Source organism: Stenella coeruleoalba (assembly GCF_951394435.1).
Source record: "Stenella coeruleoalba genome assembly, chromosome: 3".
Lineage (NCBI taxonomy): Eukaryota > Metazoa > Chordata > Mammalia > Artiodactyla > Delphinidae > Stenella > Stenella coeruleoalba.
Genome location: NC_137148.1, coordinates 43795982 through 43812321, shown reverse-complemented (window position 1 = coordinate 43812321; position 16340 = coordinate 43795982). Strand labels below are relative to the sequence as shown.

Genomic DNA, 16340 nt, shown 5'->3' with positions numbered 1-16340 from the left:
GCAACCAAGGCTCAAAAGGACTTTGCTCTATTTCTTATCACAGCCTTGTCTGGAAATCACGTGCTGGTAGCATACAGTAAGTGCTCCCAAATATCTGAATAACTGATCACAACAATCAGAATTAGAGAGCTGTGTGGGTTTTAATGGAAGGAGGAAGGGTCAAGTATTCTTCACTACCAGGAATCTAAAACAGTAATTACTGTTGGATGTCCGGGTGCTCTGCAATGAATTATAAGCAGCTTCAGTTCTATATATGAAGAATAGTGACGGGCAAGAGAGTTTTGTGTGAATATGCTTCAAATTGGTGTAACCACAATGATTAAATCAGTTTAAAAGTTCAATTCCAAAACTATTTGAAACTCAAGATTTTCTACCACTTGAGCCCCAAATTACTAGATTAAAAAGAAAAAAAATTCATAGTGAAATTCATACTTTCCAGCAACTGCCAACTCTATATAAATCATGTGAAAAGAACTCCTGAAACAGAACGAAATATGAATTTTCACAATTAGGAAACAATACAACTGTCTTTTAAAAGTTTTAGTTAAACAAAAGAGTATGCATACACATGCATGTTTACAAAAAGGTCTTTATAAACATAGGAAAAAGTCAAAGGATTGCTTTGCTTATTACAGGTTATCCCTAGGGAATGTCCTTTCCTTATATAATTAAAGTTGAGGAAAAAAAGATAGTTTTTAACAGCAGTAAAGTTGCTAAAAATTAGGCGTAAAAAGTTATTTTCAAAACTACTCTCTAAGCATATTTGCTAAACACAAACATGCAAATGACCTTACCCTAATTTATTTTCTCCATTTTGCAAAATACTGTTCTCCCGACAGTTATATGCTTTCTAAAAAATACTTCTCATCATATAATGTCAGGTAATAAATATGATTATCTCTTTTCTGAGCCTTCATTGCTTTTCATTTGCATTTCTTTTTATAGTTGGTACCCAGCTTTAAAATTTCAAGAGTTTATAAGTTCAAAAATCTACTTGTTTTAATAATTAGAACTAAATCTAGCCACAAAAAATAATTTTCAAATTAAAATTTTGGAATATAATTTGCTAGAGCTTGAAGGGAACGAAAAAATTATGTAAGCCAACCTCTTCTTTTCACAGATGAGAAAGAGACCCAGGGGATCAGCCTTAGGTCCTCACAAAGTGATGAGAACCCTCATTATGTCCTACCGATGACATGCTTTATCCCACATCACATAATTTTGAAAGTTGCATTTTCCATTATTCTCGTTAATAATTTCAAAATAATAAGGAAAATATACTGCTCCCAAGATGATGCATAATCTATATAAATTAATGGTAACTAGTTAAATTAATGGTAACTAGTAAGGGAACTGTGAGTCTCTTTACCTCATCCTCATCTGTACAGTCAAGGTTTAAGCAGTGAGTCTTCATAGTTACTTGCACTTATATTATAGACAGTTAATTTTTACTGAGTGCTTTTCTGGGTTAAGAACCGGACTTCATTATCCTGTCTAATCACCCCCACTCACCCCATTTTCAAGATAAGAAATGTGAGGTTCAGAGAAGTTAAGTGACTTCTTTGGAGTCCAGCGACAGTCAGTGCCTAAGAGGACCTGACTCCTCGGGTCCAGCATCCTCATCACTACCCTGTGCTGCCCCTGAAATGTAATCGTGCAGTTCCAAAACACATTCATGACCAGAGTGGATGGAATTCATTTGCCTGATTACATTTCCCAATCTGTGAGCCTCTGAAACTATGGGAAGCTATTGGAAATGCAAGAGCCACACAGCTCCCAGACTGTGATCTCAGACTCAGACTGTCTTGCACCAGCTTTGATGTAACTCCCCCTTTGGGCCTCCTGACCGACTTCCTAGGGCACTGTAGTTACTTACGGAACTACAAAGGCTTTTTATTTTGTCCCAGGCACGGCGATCTAAGGATTGCCCAGTGGCGGCAATGAGGAGGCAGGGAGCTCTGCATGGTTCTCTGGCCAGAGCCAGGAACCCTACCCCAGGCTTGGCTGCTGAGCCTTGTCTGCACCCTGCTCCCACCCAGACAGGGCTACCTGAACTACACTCACAGTTCTCCCTATCAGCGCGCAAGCCTACCATGGACTTCCGGGCCTGTGTGTGTTCTCCACCCAACCCCACCCGCAGGCCACAGTCTCCCTCCAAGTCCCTTTCACTTGTTTAACTCCTCGGCATTCTTCACGACTCGGTGGACCTCCCAATTCCCAGAAAACCCTCCCTATACCCTCCTCGTTCCCAGCTGTCACCAGGCAGTCTGTTACCTTGTTAAACTCCTTCATGGGCTTCCCCACTGCTGGGTCCCCAGCACCTTGGAGCCTGGCTCACAGCAGTCACTCCAAGAGTGTTCATGAAGGCATGACCCTGCCCGTGTCAGGAGCGATGACAGCACTGACCATGGGCATTCATCCTGGCATGTTTACTACTCTGCCCTTTCGTTTTTCTAGAAAGAGCACCCACAGACCAGACAAAAAGATTTGGAATGACCCTCCATCTGACGTGCTTGTTTTCCTATAACCTATCAGCTCCCCGGCACCTTGCCCGTGGAGGCTGCGCAGCTGACATAAACCTTGTGATGGGTGTGCCTAGGCCACGATCAAGCTCTGTGCGTGAAGCATTTGAGCATATTTGTTCTCTGACTTGAGATGGTCTTGGATTATTCTGGATGACAGCAATACAGTCGTCCCCCAGTAGCCACGGGACACTGGTTCCAGGACCCCCTGCGGATACCAAAATCCACAGATGCTCAAGCCCTTATACTATAAAACTGTTGAGTACCGTCGGCTCTCGGTACCTGCGAGTTCTGCAACCTCAGATATGGAGGGCTGACTGTACACTGCTGGGCACCAAAATATCTTCCTGCCTCTGAAATTTTAACACAAATTAACAGAAAATCTGATTCACTTTACAATAATGTATAATTTAAAAAGAACTTTTCGTAAACACTTGTTCAGTCAGACATGACTATGTATGCAATGACAGAGGAAAAACTAAAAAGTTTTAAAAGTGGGATATCTAACTCAGATACCAAGGAACTTTAAATCAAAGAGTTCAGCAAAATTCACAATACAGTACTGACTTCTGTAAATAGACACATTTATATTTAGTAGGATACCAATAATTCTTTATTGCAGAGGGAATAAAAACATATTAAAAAGTATCTCACAACGGAGACAAAATGAGTGTTCCAGACAGAAGAAACAACATTTAGCCCATTGAAAGAAAAGAAGAGTTAGCCGGGGAAACAAAAATGTGAACATAGCACTGAATGACTGGAGCAGGGAGTTCTGGAAGGGGGAGCTGAGAGGGGAGCAGAGCCAATTACCAGAGCTTCTGAACTACACTAAGGAGTCTGGACTTTATTCTCAGGATGAAGAAAAGTTGTTGTTTTTTTTTTTCCTCTGAATTCATTTATCTAAAGATAGAACACAGCCATTTGAAAGTGTGGAACACAATATCAACACAGAATAAAGTTGGGGAAGTAAATTGAATTGTTACATTTCCTTTACATGAATAAGTATCTTAAGAGAAACAATTGTAGATTTTAAGATTTATTAAGACACTAATGACACAAGTAACTAACAGTATCTAAGTTGAGTGATACTGCTTGATTTTCAGGTTGAAAGATTATAATAACCTATATATTTCAATTAGATGGCAGCAAATGCAAAAGCATCTTTTGAACTGTATAGTATACTGTAAGCAGGAGTTCATTCTACAGCATTTCATCATTCTCCTGGCCTCAGTTTGTGTGTAGAAGGCATGCTGAACACCAGCAATTCAAATCACATAAATTATCCACCACTCACAAGGTGCAAAATCTATTATGCATATATTTGAAAAGAAATTATTTTTGAATGCCAGAAAAAGTGCCAATTATTTCTGATGGACTTGGGATTTCCCAGCTTTACCACTGATTAGCTATCTGAGCTGTTTAAGCCTGTGTTTCAGTTTCCTCATTTTTAAAATGAGAAGACTAGATTAGATTTTTGTCTACTGAAGTGTCAAGATCAGACTTGCATCATAGAAGCCTCACTCTACCTGCAGTGTAGAGAAATGACTGAGGAGAACATGTCCAAAAGCCAGAGGCTAGTTAGGAAGAAGGTTTGCAAGAACTGGGACAAGGTGACAGAGGCCTGACCCTGGGTTAGCAGCTGCGTGGGTGGATTCCAGGGCTAGCAGACAACTGGCAACAATAGAACTGGACACTGACTGGAAGCTGAGGGTGAGAAAGCCAGAGGAGTAAGAGCACGGTGATGAGGGAGATGGTGACAGGAATTACCATCGGCACCGCAAAGGACCAGGAGATCTGAAGGGGAAGACAGAGAGGCTGCGGAAGACAGGGATTCAATTCGGACACTGTGCCGGCTGCAGTGCCTGGCAGAGCTGTACCTCCTGGTGAAGCTATCCCAGAGGCTCTGTCATTGAAGCCAAGATATTTTAGGCACCAAAATATTAATAAGAACGATTCAGCAAAGATACAGCTAATAGTCTTCTGATAGATCTTCTTCTCTCTAGTCAAAGACATTCTTTTAGAATCTTCGTACAAAACTTGAAATGTGGTTATATAGGAATTTAGGCCCTTGGTGCAAGAACAAGATCTAAAGAAATGTATTTGGGAACTTTGAAATATTTGAAAATCTAGTATATGATAAAGGGGAAACTTTTAATCAATAAGCAGTGCTGGGACACCTAGCCAATCATTTGGAGAAAATTAAGTTAGGGCCCTGTGTCACCCCTTAAACTTCATACAGATAAGAGATTTTTTTAAAAAAACCTAGAAAAATAGTATTAGAAAAGACTGGTGAATTTTTATAATCTTGCAGTAGGGAATAATAATAGCTATTACCTATACAGTGTTTGCCATGCACCAAGCACTGTTTTAAGAACTATACAAACACTTTGTCCTCACAACAACTCTGAAGTAGTATCTTCATTTTATAGTTGAGGAAACTTAAGTGCAAAGAAGTTAAGTAACTTCCCAGATACACTACTTGATAGTGGTGAAACTCTGACTAGAACTCAGGCATCTGTACTCTGAACCACTACACAACCTACCCTCTCTAGAAGGCAAGGAAGGGAGGGAGGGAGGGAGGGAGGGAGGAAGGGAGGGGGGAGGGAGGAGAGGGGGGAGGGAAGGAGGGAGGAGAGGGGGGAGGGAAGGAGGGAGGAGAGGGGGGAGGGAAGGAGGGAGGAGAGGGGGGAGAGAGGGAGGGAGGAAGGGGGAGGGAGGAGAGGAGGGGGGAGGGAGGAAGGAAGGGAGGGAGGGAGGAGAGGGGGAGGGAGGGAGGAGAGGGGGGAGGGAGGAGGGGGGAGGGAGGAGGGGGAGGGAGGAGGGGGAGGGAGGAGGGGGAGGGAGGAGAGGAGGGGGAGGGAGGAAGGAAGGAAGGGATTGAAATTTGAAGGAATATTTAAAGCTTTATAGAAAAATACTATAATTGAAATTCATAACACAAAAGTAGAAGAAAACAATTCCAATAAATGTCAGAGCTAATATTCTAATATACAAAGGATGCTTAAAAATCAGTAAGAAAAAACAAACAATTCTCTCCCATGTGTGAAAGGAAATACACAAAAGAAGTAGGAAATTGTTAATAAACACAAGTTGTACTATGATGCTAAAAAGCTAAGAAATGCAAATTAAAATAAGAAAACATCTTTCATCCACCACATTGGCAAAAATGAAAGACTGATAATATCCAACGCTGGCAAGAACGTGGGGCAATGCGCACTCTCACCATGAGAAAAATGTACACTGGCAGTGTTTTACAGGGCAATTTGGCTATATGATAAAATTTTTAAATATACATGTCCTTTGACTCAGCAATTTCACTTCTGAATATTTATTTTACAAAATCAAATGCACAAACATATGAAAATGTAGGTACAATGGTAGTCACTACAGCTAGATATAACAACAAAACAATATAAATGTCTAAAACTAGGAAACTGGTTAATGAGACAGGCAAATGATAGAATCTACGCAGTCATGGAAAATGACAGCTCTATGTTCATCATTAAGATAATGAACAAAATACTATTAAGAAAAAAGCAAACTATATAGCAGTCTACATAATACTGTTCTTTTGTTAAAAGATAAATAAAGTAAAAAAATAAATTCTTCCGTTGCTTTCAAAAGGACTGTCTAATCATTTTATTAATGAAGTTTAATTCTATAAATTCTGAATCCCAGAGAAATCATAAGGACCTTGTATAACAGTGTGGAGGTGCCAGTGTACCAGAATAACTGAAATATATTTTCAAAATTCAAAATAAATTTATATTAAGACACTAAACCTTCTCCAGGAATATGAACATCTACATTAATATGTCACATCTTTTTTAAAATCTAAGGTTCAGTGAAAATAATTTTATTTATTACCCAAGAAGAATTTAAGAATACCAATAAAATCCAGACCATAAATAACAGGTAGAGCCAATTAATTATTTTGAAAGAGAAAAAAAGAATTGTGAAATGTCTTTTTCAAAACACTAAGCATCTTAAGAGCATGTGAACATCAAGAATCCTTTCACAAGTAGCCATCTTATTAAACCAAAGTCCTTGCAGTAACTAAATAACTTGGTCAACATTGCAAAGCTGGCGCTTACTGCCTGACTTCTCAAAGTCTAGCTAGGAGAAAGGGCAGTACATACTGGTGGTGGTGGTTAACTATCAAGCATTTTTTAAAAACTGCAGGATATAAAATGACTCAGGCCAACAAATAAAGCAAAACGATTTTCCCACAAAGCCAATCCACAAGACATTTGTAATGAGCAGCATCCAATTTCATGTAATTCCAAACAGCACTGTATTTATCCAGCATCATCAAGGCTACAGGACGACCCCTTCCAGATAATTTAGATGTTTACCACTCAGGATCAAAATACTTTCTAAACTATAAACACAACAACCTTGCAATAATGAGCCACAGTAATCAGCATTACAAAAAACAAAGCCAATCATATAACCTTGATCACTCTCATTTTACAAATAAGGAAGCTGATGCCCAAAAAGTAATGTTGGAAAGTGCTGTGATTTAATAAATTTATAATCTTAGAGGCAATCCAGGTATGTGGAACCTAACGTTCAAACACCAGGTGGCCCCAACTGCAATGTTTTAATGTCCTCTTATCTCTCCCTTTCTCCTCCCTTCTCTCTCCTCACCTGTCAGGTCTCTGCTTATATGCTGCCTTCAGGGAACCTGTCTCTTGCTCACACTACTCGCCTTCTAATTGGCTGCTTTTAATTGCTGCATGTTAGGGACACCAAATGGACAAGACTGCAAGAATAATAACTTAAATAAATGTCAGTGAATTCTGAGTGAATGCCCTTGGAACTCTTCTAAGTGTAAAATCAAAGAACTTCAAAGTGCAGATTTTGTTACAGGCCCTTTGGCAGCTCAGAGCCTTTTTTACTTACTTCTTAGTGCTAAACCATGTTCTAGATAAGGGAGGCTGCCAGGTTTAGTTACCACCGGTAAATCGTTTTCTGTTACGTGGGTTCTTGGCTCCTGAAATCTCATATAGTACTTGTCTAGCAAACCTCTTCTTTAATGCAAATGTGAACTATTTATCCCAAGTTGAATTATTATCAATAACAAATTAAATTTTGGATGAAGCAGGGTTATTGGCACAAAAATCCTAAAAGTGGTACCCTAAGTTTAGATAACACTGAGAACTCGGAAGAAGGAATCATTATATTAATGCATAACACCTTCAGGTGTATATTTATTCATATATATGCACACACACATGAGCCCACACATATACTCTCTCTCTCAACTCCCTGGTAAGAGCAGGAGAACTAAATACACATAGCAAACACTTCTTCCTACAGCATATAATCATGCAGTATAGCTATTTCCTCTGTACCACATTAAGCTGTCCTACTTCACCTGAGGCACTGGGTTTAATAGTCCAGATACGACCTAATGAATCTATCACAAACCGACAAGGCTTTTGCCATTCAACCCCGTCTTAGCTAGGTCCCAGACTGCATCTGACAAAGGGGAAGAACAGACAATCCATAGACTAGGTTGAACTTGCCATGTCATTATTACCCTCATCCATTTAGTCAACAAATATTTATCGAGGGTCTACTCTGTGCCAGGCATTTTGCTAGGTGCTGGGTTGCTACCAGCCAAAGGCTCTGCCCACTCAGATTTTACAGTCTTCCAGGGAAGGCAGCCATTCACCAAATGACATAACAAATATAAAATCACAACACTGACAGTAGGGACACTGAGCTACAAAGCCAGTCTGGGAGATCAGGGAAGGAAGGCTTCCCTGAGGAAGCATCAGTGAGCTAAGACCTGAACACTGAGGAGCTGGCTCGGGACTAGGCACAGTGCTCCTGGCAGAGGGCGCATGCGGTGCGTGCAAAGGCCCTATGGCAGGAGGCGGTGTGCTGAGTCTGAGGAACTTACGGCAATCCTGCAGAGAACAAGGGCCAGCGTGATCAGAGATGGGCCTGGAGAGGCAGGCACGGGCTAAACCAGGCAGGGACTCTGTGGGGCATGTTAAGGATTCTGTGGTCTTTATCCAAATGGAAAGCATTTGAAAGTTTTAAAATTCAATTTAATTTACTTCTCTAGAGGAAAATTGTTATAATAAGATTTACATTGTAAAATGATCACTCTGGCCACGTAATATGGAGAACCAACTGGAAGGGAGAAAGTAGGAGAGAGTGAGCAAGTTAGAAGGCTACTTACTATTACATTAGTCCAAATGAGAGATCACGGAAGGTGGACTAGGGATGTGATAATAGATGAAATCACCTGAAGACCAGAAGTTGTCAAGGACAACCCTAGGTTCTGGTTCTGCCATTTCATGAGCAGGGAGTGTATTAGTAGGGCAAGGTACAGGGAAAATCCTAAATTTGGTTTTAGATATCTGAGTATGGATGTGTCATGTAGATAGGTGTGGCATTTAGGAGAGATCATGGCTAGGAAAATAAACTCTGCAATCATTCGTGAATGGCCAAAAATTGATCTAAATGCATTAATGAGCCTGGGGTGGGGGTGGAAGACAGGGAATGACAGAAGGCCTGGGCCTGAGTATGTTCTAATATTAATGTTCAAGAAGATGAGGAGAAGCCATTCAGGAAGGGTTGTCACAGGGTTAAGAAGAAAATCAGCAGGGCTTACCTATCAGCCCAAATAACTAGACACTCAAATACCAGAAACTCAATTTTCTCAATATCTGACAGTTTATACATGGCTCCAATTATTTTGTAACTACACTTAGTTATTGAACTAATTACTGTTTGGTTTACATTATATAAAACTGGTCATTATTATTAACTACTGCTTGCTAAATACCAACTACTGCTACAAAATACCAAGCAATGCACAAAAACTCGTAAGAAATAGTTCCTGCCTTCAAAACCTGCCTCAAGCTAGATTATGATTAAAATCACATCACATCACAGTAAGTCATGAGTCAGTGTATCTTCTTATACACTTATGTAAAAATAACCACTTTGGGAAAATGAATTCATCCTAACACTCATGTGCATCCAATATTCATGGGTGCTAGACATTAGCCTAGGTGCTGAGCAATGACAAAGAATAAGACAGAGCTCCTTGTCTGTTAGCAGTTGATATTTAGTATTCAGAACACTGTAAGACCAGTTTGAAGATTATTTGATGCTATATCAGTCGAATGGCTATTTAGCAATAAAGAAAGGTAATAATCACATCTTATCTGTCAAGAGTACCACCTCCACCCACCGCCCAGTATCTACCCTCTCCTTGCTCCGCATATATTCATCATCATCATGCTTACATGTGATAAACTTAGTAAACACACTAACTACAGCACTGTGTGAGCTCCGGGCACTTCCTCTAGTCTTCAAGAAGTCTGACTGTCTCATCAATAATTCCCAGGTGACAGACTGTACTTACAGAAACACACGCTTGGTGGGTTTTAAGAACCTGAAGAGTTCTTGGCAGTCTACAACATCTCAATCTATTAAACCAAAACTAACCAGACTAGTATTTCAAAGGACTCAATCACTAACAGTACAGAGCTCCTCTCCATACCAAACATACCTGAACCAACCATGATATGTCACAGAGTAAATGAAGACAAGGGTATCTTCTTGATTATCTTACATCCTAGAGCATATTTTACATTTCCCAATGTTGTTTTCTTAACTAGCAGAGTTGCTGTTACTAATAATAAAGTCTGAATTCTAAAGCCAGCATTGGTAGATACTCGGTTTCTTGCTCCTATACCCCCATTTTAATTTTCTCTTTCAAGAAAGAAAAAAATCATGTCTGAACTTGCAGTTCCATACATATACCTCCTAAGAGTAGGCAGAAATAGTTTGAAACTAATCTGTATCTGAATTCCTGTTGCCATTGCTGTGGAAATGGAAAAGCTACAGCATATATCTGTCCGAAGAAAAGGTAAAGAGACCAAAGAGAAAGAGCAAAAACTAGCAGACCAAATGTACAAGCAGAAAGCAGAACAAAGCTACCACCCTTAACCACAAACCTAGAAGGTCAATTAATTCCTCAGAAAGTTAGTGAGGTACTACTGTATTCACTGCAGGAATACAGTGTGGAATGTCATGGGTGAGATTCACAGCACTACTCTTTAATCTGGATGCCCCTCTCTATTCCTATCTCTTACAACGCTTAACATGGTGGTGTGAAACATGTTCATACTACAATCTGCCAACAGAAACAGAGGCTGTGCGTTGATGATATTTTTCTCTACCACCCAGAACATCACCTTGCAGAGGTTCATAAATGCTGGATGCATGAAATCTAAAACAAGTACAAAGGGATAGGGTCTAGCTATACTGCAACAGCTTGTCTCCATGTGTGATGATTAAAAATAAATATGTGATATTATTTCAGCTTCTTTATTTCCTTCCACTTACGATGTAAACAGCACAAATCAAGGAACCTAAGAAACACTCAACACTAATCAATTATTCTCCCTGCCTAACATGATAAGGTGATCTAAGCACAGCTTACTTGTATTACATGGATGAGGCCAGGTTACAGAAAGCTATGCATTACATACACATCAGGAGACAAATGTATTAGCAATGGCACTGGGTAGAAACCTATCAATTGCTTATTGACTCTTGAAGAACAACTTTCTCCTTCAAAATCATTAGTTAATCTGATTATTAACTTGAAAAAGAAAATGGAGACGTTAGAGTGGTGAAAAGAAATGGACTGTGGAGTGGGACTAACTTGGGTTTGAATCCTAGCCTGTCTTCTAGTTGTGTGATAATGGGGCTTTAGCATTGCACATGAGTTTCCACCTCTTGAAAACAGAAACTACAATGCACTGGAAGGCTGCAGCGATGATGAAATGAGATAATATATATAACTTGCCTGACACACAGAAGGCAAAAAAAGTGACTATATAAAAGGTATCTAAATACATCTCTATGCTCAATGTACATGTTTAGCCACAGCAAAAAACCTCTTATATTCTTGCAATAAGAACACCCAACTCATCTCACTGCTTTGCAATGAGCATTTGTAAATGAACATTTAATTCTGTTCCTGATTATTTCTTTCGTGTTTAAAAATGTTCTTAAATTATTTCTTAAAAACAACTTGGGTTGATTCCTAATACTGCACATTTCCTCACATTAATCTTTTACCCGTTTACATTTTAAAGTAGCTCTAATTTTTGACTCAGGATATAAAAGGAGGCCAAGACTGAGGAAAACAACCAAGTCTAAGGAATATACTTGGTATATCTGATATAGCAAGGCATTTCAAGGTTAGAAGTGCAATATACTGCAGCTCTTAAGTAGCCTCTGGAGACTATTACTTTTCCATGCCACGTTCTCCTATTGCCTTCTTCATAAAGAAATAACTCTCAACCCAAGAAAATAGGGTACAAAATGCAAAAGTTGTGCCTTCTAACTCAGAGCACTTCTGAATGCCCCACATTCTTCCTCAGGGGAATCCACTCCCCATTAACTGCCTTGCCACCCCATCATTTCTTCTTCTGGAATGCTCACAGCAACTGTCAAGGGCTGATCAGCAGACAGCCTAGGCAAGCTGTAGCTGGTTCTTCTGTTCTTGTTGAAAGCAAAGAACACTCCTTTCATTCCATATTTTGGAATCTTTATGTCAATAAGTCCGTGACCATTTCTAAAACATGCAACATATGCTTGAGGTGCTACAGGAGATGTGAAAGAATATAAATGAACAGAGCTACTTCCTGTTTTTTGTATCGAACAAAACGGAGTTATTATAGTGTATTGGGGATAATATATTAAGGAATGTTGGTTAACCAGTCACCCTTGCCAAAATCAGATATGAAAAGACAACAAAAGTTGGCAACAATTCTAGTTCTGATATTTCTTTTTCAGAATTATATTTAATAAGGTTAGTCTTTGAAGAATGCATTAATTTCCTTACCTAATTTAAAACAGAACTTGGAGACAATTCATAATTACAAAACTTACAAATTCATGTAAGACTAACTTATGTAACTACCTCTATTGTTTTATAAAATCACCAACTTAACTTTTTTAAGAACTTGTTTTTAGGTAATAATGTTCCTATACCTCCTCTAGTAAAAATTCACTAAGTTATATTTATAGTCTAGCAGCTTCTAAAAGGAAGTGAAAACTAAGGGCTCTATGAGGATATAAAAGCAGCCTATGAAATAGCTTTAGTTTTACACAAAAACTAACATTAACAAGTACAGCATATCTTGTTCTTTCATGGGGCCAGCAAATTGATAGTTGTTTTTTTTTAAGTTACAAAAATAGAATGGAGTAATTATATCTACCAACTCACAATAGCCTGTTCAATGGAGAGTAACACTGTAATTTCTCTTCAAAGACCGTAAATAGGAAGAAAAAGCCCCTAATTCTGTAATATAAGGAAAAATCCCAAACCCTTGGGCGCCACTTACAGGCAAAAAACTTCCACTGATTTCAGTTACTAATCTGTAAAAGAGGGATGTACTTAAAATCTTCTGTTTTAATATGAGTATTCTTTATATAAGTTATACTACAAAAATGTATTTTCTACAATTTAAATTTCTACATCCGAAGATCAAAAATTGGAGGAAATTATGAAATTAAAAATCTCACAGAATTCTCTTTAAAAGAATACAATAAGTCTTTAAACAGAAGGGGTCTCCAGACCTATAGTACCACTGAAACAAAAATATTTCAAAATCTCAATGTTAGATTTTCCTCCTGAAAGTATGAATGCAACTTACTGTCAAAAAAGTAAAGTTCAACTGAGATTTTACTAACTGCTTACAATCAAAGTGTTTATACCAATAGAATCAAATGAATTTCAACCCCATTAACAAGGAAATTGTAAAAAAAAAAAAAAAAAAAATCACTATTTCAAGAGGAGAAGGAATCAACATTTTACTATAAATGAAATGTTTAGGTATAAGATTTGGGATGAACAAACAGCATTCTGGCTAGTGACATTCATTTTAAAAAATGATTATGCTGATTAGCCCATAATTTCATATACTGTGCAATTATTATCCACCCCTTAAACAAAAGAGGGGAAAAACCTAGGTTACAAAATGCAAAAATTAAGCATGGATTACTCAGTACCTGAATTCTATCTGCTTACACCTTCGTCCTCTTATTTTGTGTGGAGACAACACTAAACAACATCTATATGTTAATTTTACAGTAGTTCCTCTTCTGCTATATTCAATAGCTCATTAAGATGACTAGAATGCTGACACTTGCTAAACTATTTACTGTATCCAAAAATTCGGTCTCATGAGAACAGACAAAATTAATCTCTCAAATTTTGGGTTTAACATTTTTATCTGGAGCTCACTTGTAGTAACAATTGCCTACAACGAATTATCCTAGTCAAGTTTTAATCCAATCTTCCCAGGAGCAGTAGTGTAGAGGAATAACCCTGTAAGACTAAGTTACATGGACAAGAGCACACAGAAAACTACCACAGTCACAAATCTTTCCTATCAATACTGCCATGGCACAGTGCTGACCATATTTTTAGTTGGTTTTTTTTGGGGGGGGAGGGTTGAGGCGGGGAGAGGGAAAGGGGCAACTTCCAAGGAATCAACGAACTGTGGTTTTAAACAATCAAGTTCCCCCCAAAATCACTTTAGATAATTAACCAAAGCCAATGAGTCCTACTGTCAAATTCGTTTCACAAGGGAAACAAACCTAAGGCAGTCTTTAAAATACTCAGAATAAAGGTCAGGAAACCCTATAGGGAAACGGGTGACTATCACAAAAACATTTCCAGCAACTCAAAATACCTCTCAAACTTGTGCTTTGCATACACTAGTCAGATTCTTTTAAAAACAAGGATGATGGCTGTCACAGTCAAAAGAACTTCCTTAAACATAAAAATTTCCAGTTGCCAAAAAGGGTCAGGCCAGGAACGGCTGGTCTGAGTTACCTTACAAACACCGTAGCGCACAGGCAGTACGGCTCTTACGGAGCCGGAGTCACAGCACTGTGTCCCCTGGAAGCCGGCAGTCGGCGGCGGCCCGCGCAGCTGCACGGAGCAGGAAGTACCGCACCCGCGCCGCGGTCCCCAACCACGCCGGAGAGGCTGCGGGGAGCAGTCACCACCGCTTTGAAACTGAATGGCTGACACATCCGGTCCTGGCTCTTACACCACTCCGCCAAATGCAAACCTCAAAGGCCAAATTCAAACTCCAAACAGAAGTCACTCAAGTCTTAGTGGTGCAGTCTTCATTCCCAAGGACATTGGGGGACGCAATCAGAAAACCCCACGTCCTAAAAGACCGCAAGCCCCCGAGCATTTGCAGCCGATCAGCCCACACCGCTTTGACAGACGTTACGGAGCCGTCCACCCGGAGCCCCCTGCGGCCGCGCTCCGGGCGCGCAGCCTTCGTCCCAGCCCGGCCCCCGGTACCTGCCGAGAGACTCTGCCTGTCACAGCCGCGGGGACCCCACCGCTTTCTCCGCCGCGCTCTGGCCCCCCCACCCCCGGCCTCGGGCAGGGTTCCCCACCTACCCCGCCCACCTACACCGCCCGCCTGCAGGGTCGGGCCTCACCCCGGCGCCCCCGAGGACTCTTGTCCGAGGTCGCCGCCGCTGCACGGCTGCCCGCCTCCCAACCCGACCCGGAGGGCAACGCCAGGGTCCCGCTCCGGGGCTCCTCGGAGAGTTCCGATTCCGGGAGCCCCCAAAAGCCAGCCCGGGCCCCCACACCTTATCTCAACCGGTACCCGCAGCGCGGCTCGCACGCCTGTCACATGTCTGCAAACAATAACAAACTCTCCCGCATGTCCCCGACCCGGGCCCCCGTCCCGTCCCGTACCCCAGGCCAGGTCCGGGGCGCCGCCCGACGCCGGAAGGGTCAAAGGGGGTGCCAGAGGGCTCCCGGCGAGCGGCGTGCAGCCTCGCTGCGCGGATCCCCGGGACGCCCTGCGCAGTGCCCGGGGTTCATTCATTGCCCTCGCCCGCCCGCCCCCCAAGTCCCCATCGCGCCCCCGGCCGCGCTGCTCACCCGGCTGGGGCCGCCGCAAGAGGCGGCTCGGCGGCGGGCGTCCGCTTCTCCCCGGGCTCGGCCCCCGCGGGGCTCGGGGCGCCGCTGTCCGGTGCGGCCGCCGGTTCTGTAGGGTGGGCGCCGCTGCGGCTCGCGGCTCCGTGGGGCGGCGGCACCACCACAGGCTGGAAACCGCTCCCGCCAGCGGCCGCGTCCGCGGGCTCCGGCGACGGGGAAGTGGAGGACGACGGCGGCGAGGCGGTGAGGAAAAGCGGCGGCTCGGGCAGCTGGTCCAGCTCCACACTCCGCACTTTGCGCAGCTGCCGCCGCCGCCAGTCCGCCCGTTCGCGGCCCCCACTGCCCGCCTCCCGCAGCAGCCCCGCGGCTGCCGTGGGCGTGCTGCTTGCCTTGAGGGCCCCTCCGCCGCCGCCCGCTTCGGGGCTCGCCGCCCCGGCGCCCGGGAATCCCGAGGACGAGGCGCGATTCCCCGCCGCCGCCGCCATTTTCTCTCGCGGGCTACATTCGCTTGGCCCCTGCGAGGGAGGGAGGGGGCGGGGAGAGTGCAGGGGGCGGGCGGACGGGCGGGCGCTGCGCCTCTAGCGTAAGGCCGCCTGCGCCAACTGCGTGAGCGCGGCCCTCTGGGCGCCCGGCAGGGACTGACGCGCGAGCGCGCGGCGTTCAGTGGAGGGAGGACAGCCGGCTGCAGGTTGGTGGGGGGCCGGCTGTGCGCTCCGTCCTGCGCGCCGGCCAGCAAGGTGGGCTCCGAGGTGGCCGCCGTGGGGGCGCGCTGCGGTTTGCGCGCCGCACCCGCCGCGCCGCCAGGTAGTCCCGGGCTGCACCGGCGAGAGGAGGAGCTTCGGTGGAGGAGCGCC

At 42.7% G+C, this 16340-nt stretch overlaps 1 protein-coding gene across 2 annotated transcripts in view; it reads right to left on the bottom strand.

Moving 5' to 3' along the window:
• The window catches only part of MAP3K1 (mitogen-activated protein kinase kinase kinase 1), an 81829-nt gene extending 65726 nt beyond the window's left edge, over nucleotides 1–16103 (bottom strand). For both annotated transcript variants that reach the window (XM_079916395.1, XM_079916396.1), the window contains exon 1: nucleotides 15490–16103. In XM_079916395.1, coding sequence (XP_079772521.1) covers nucleotides 15490–15971 — 482 coding nt within the window. In that variant the 5' untranslated portion in view covers nucleotides 15972–16103. The remainder of the gene's footprint in view (nucleotides 1–15489) is intronic.
• Between the last annotated feature and the right edge of the window lie 237 nt (nucleotides 16104–16340).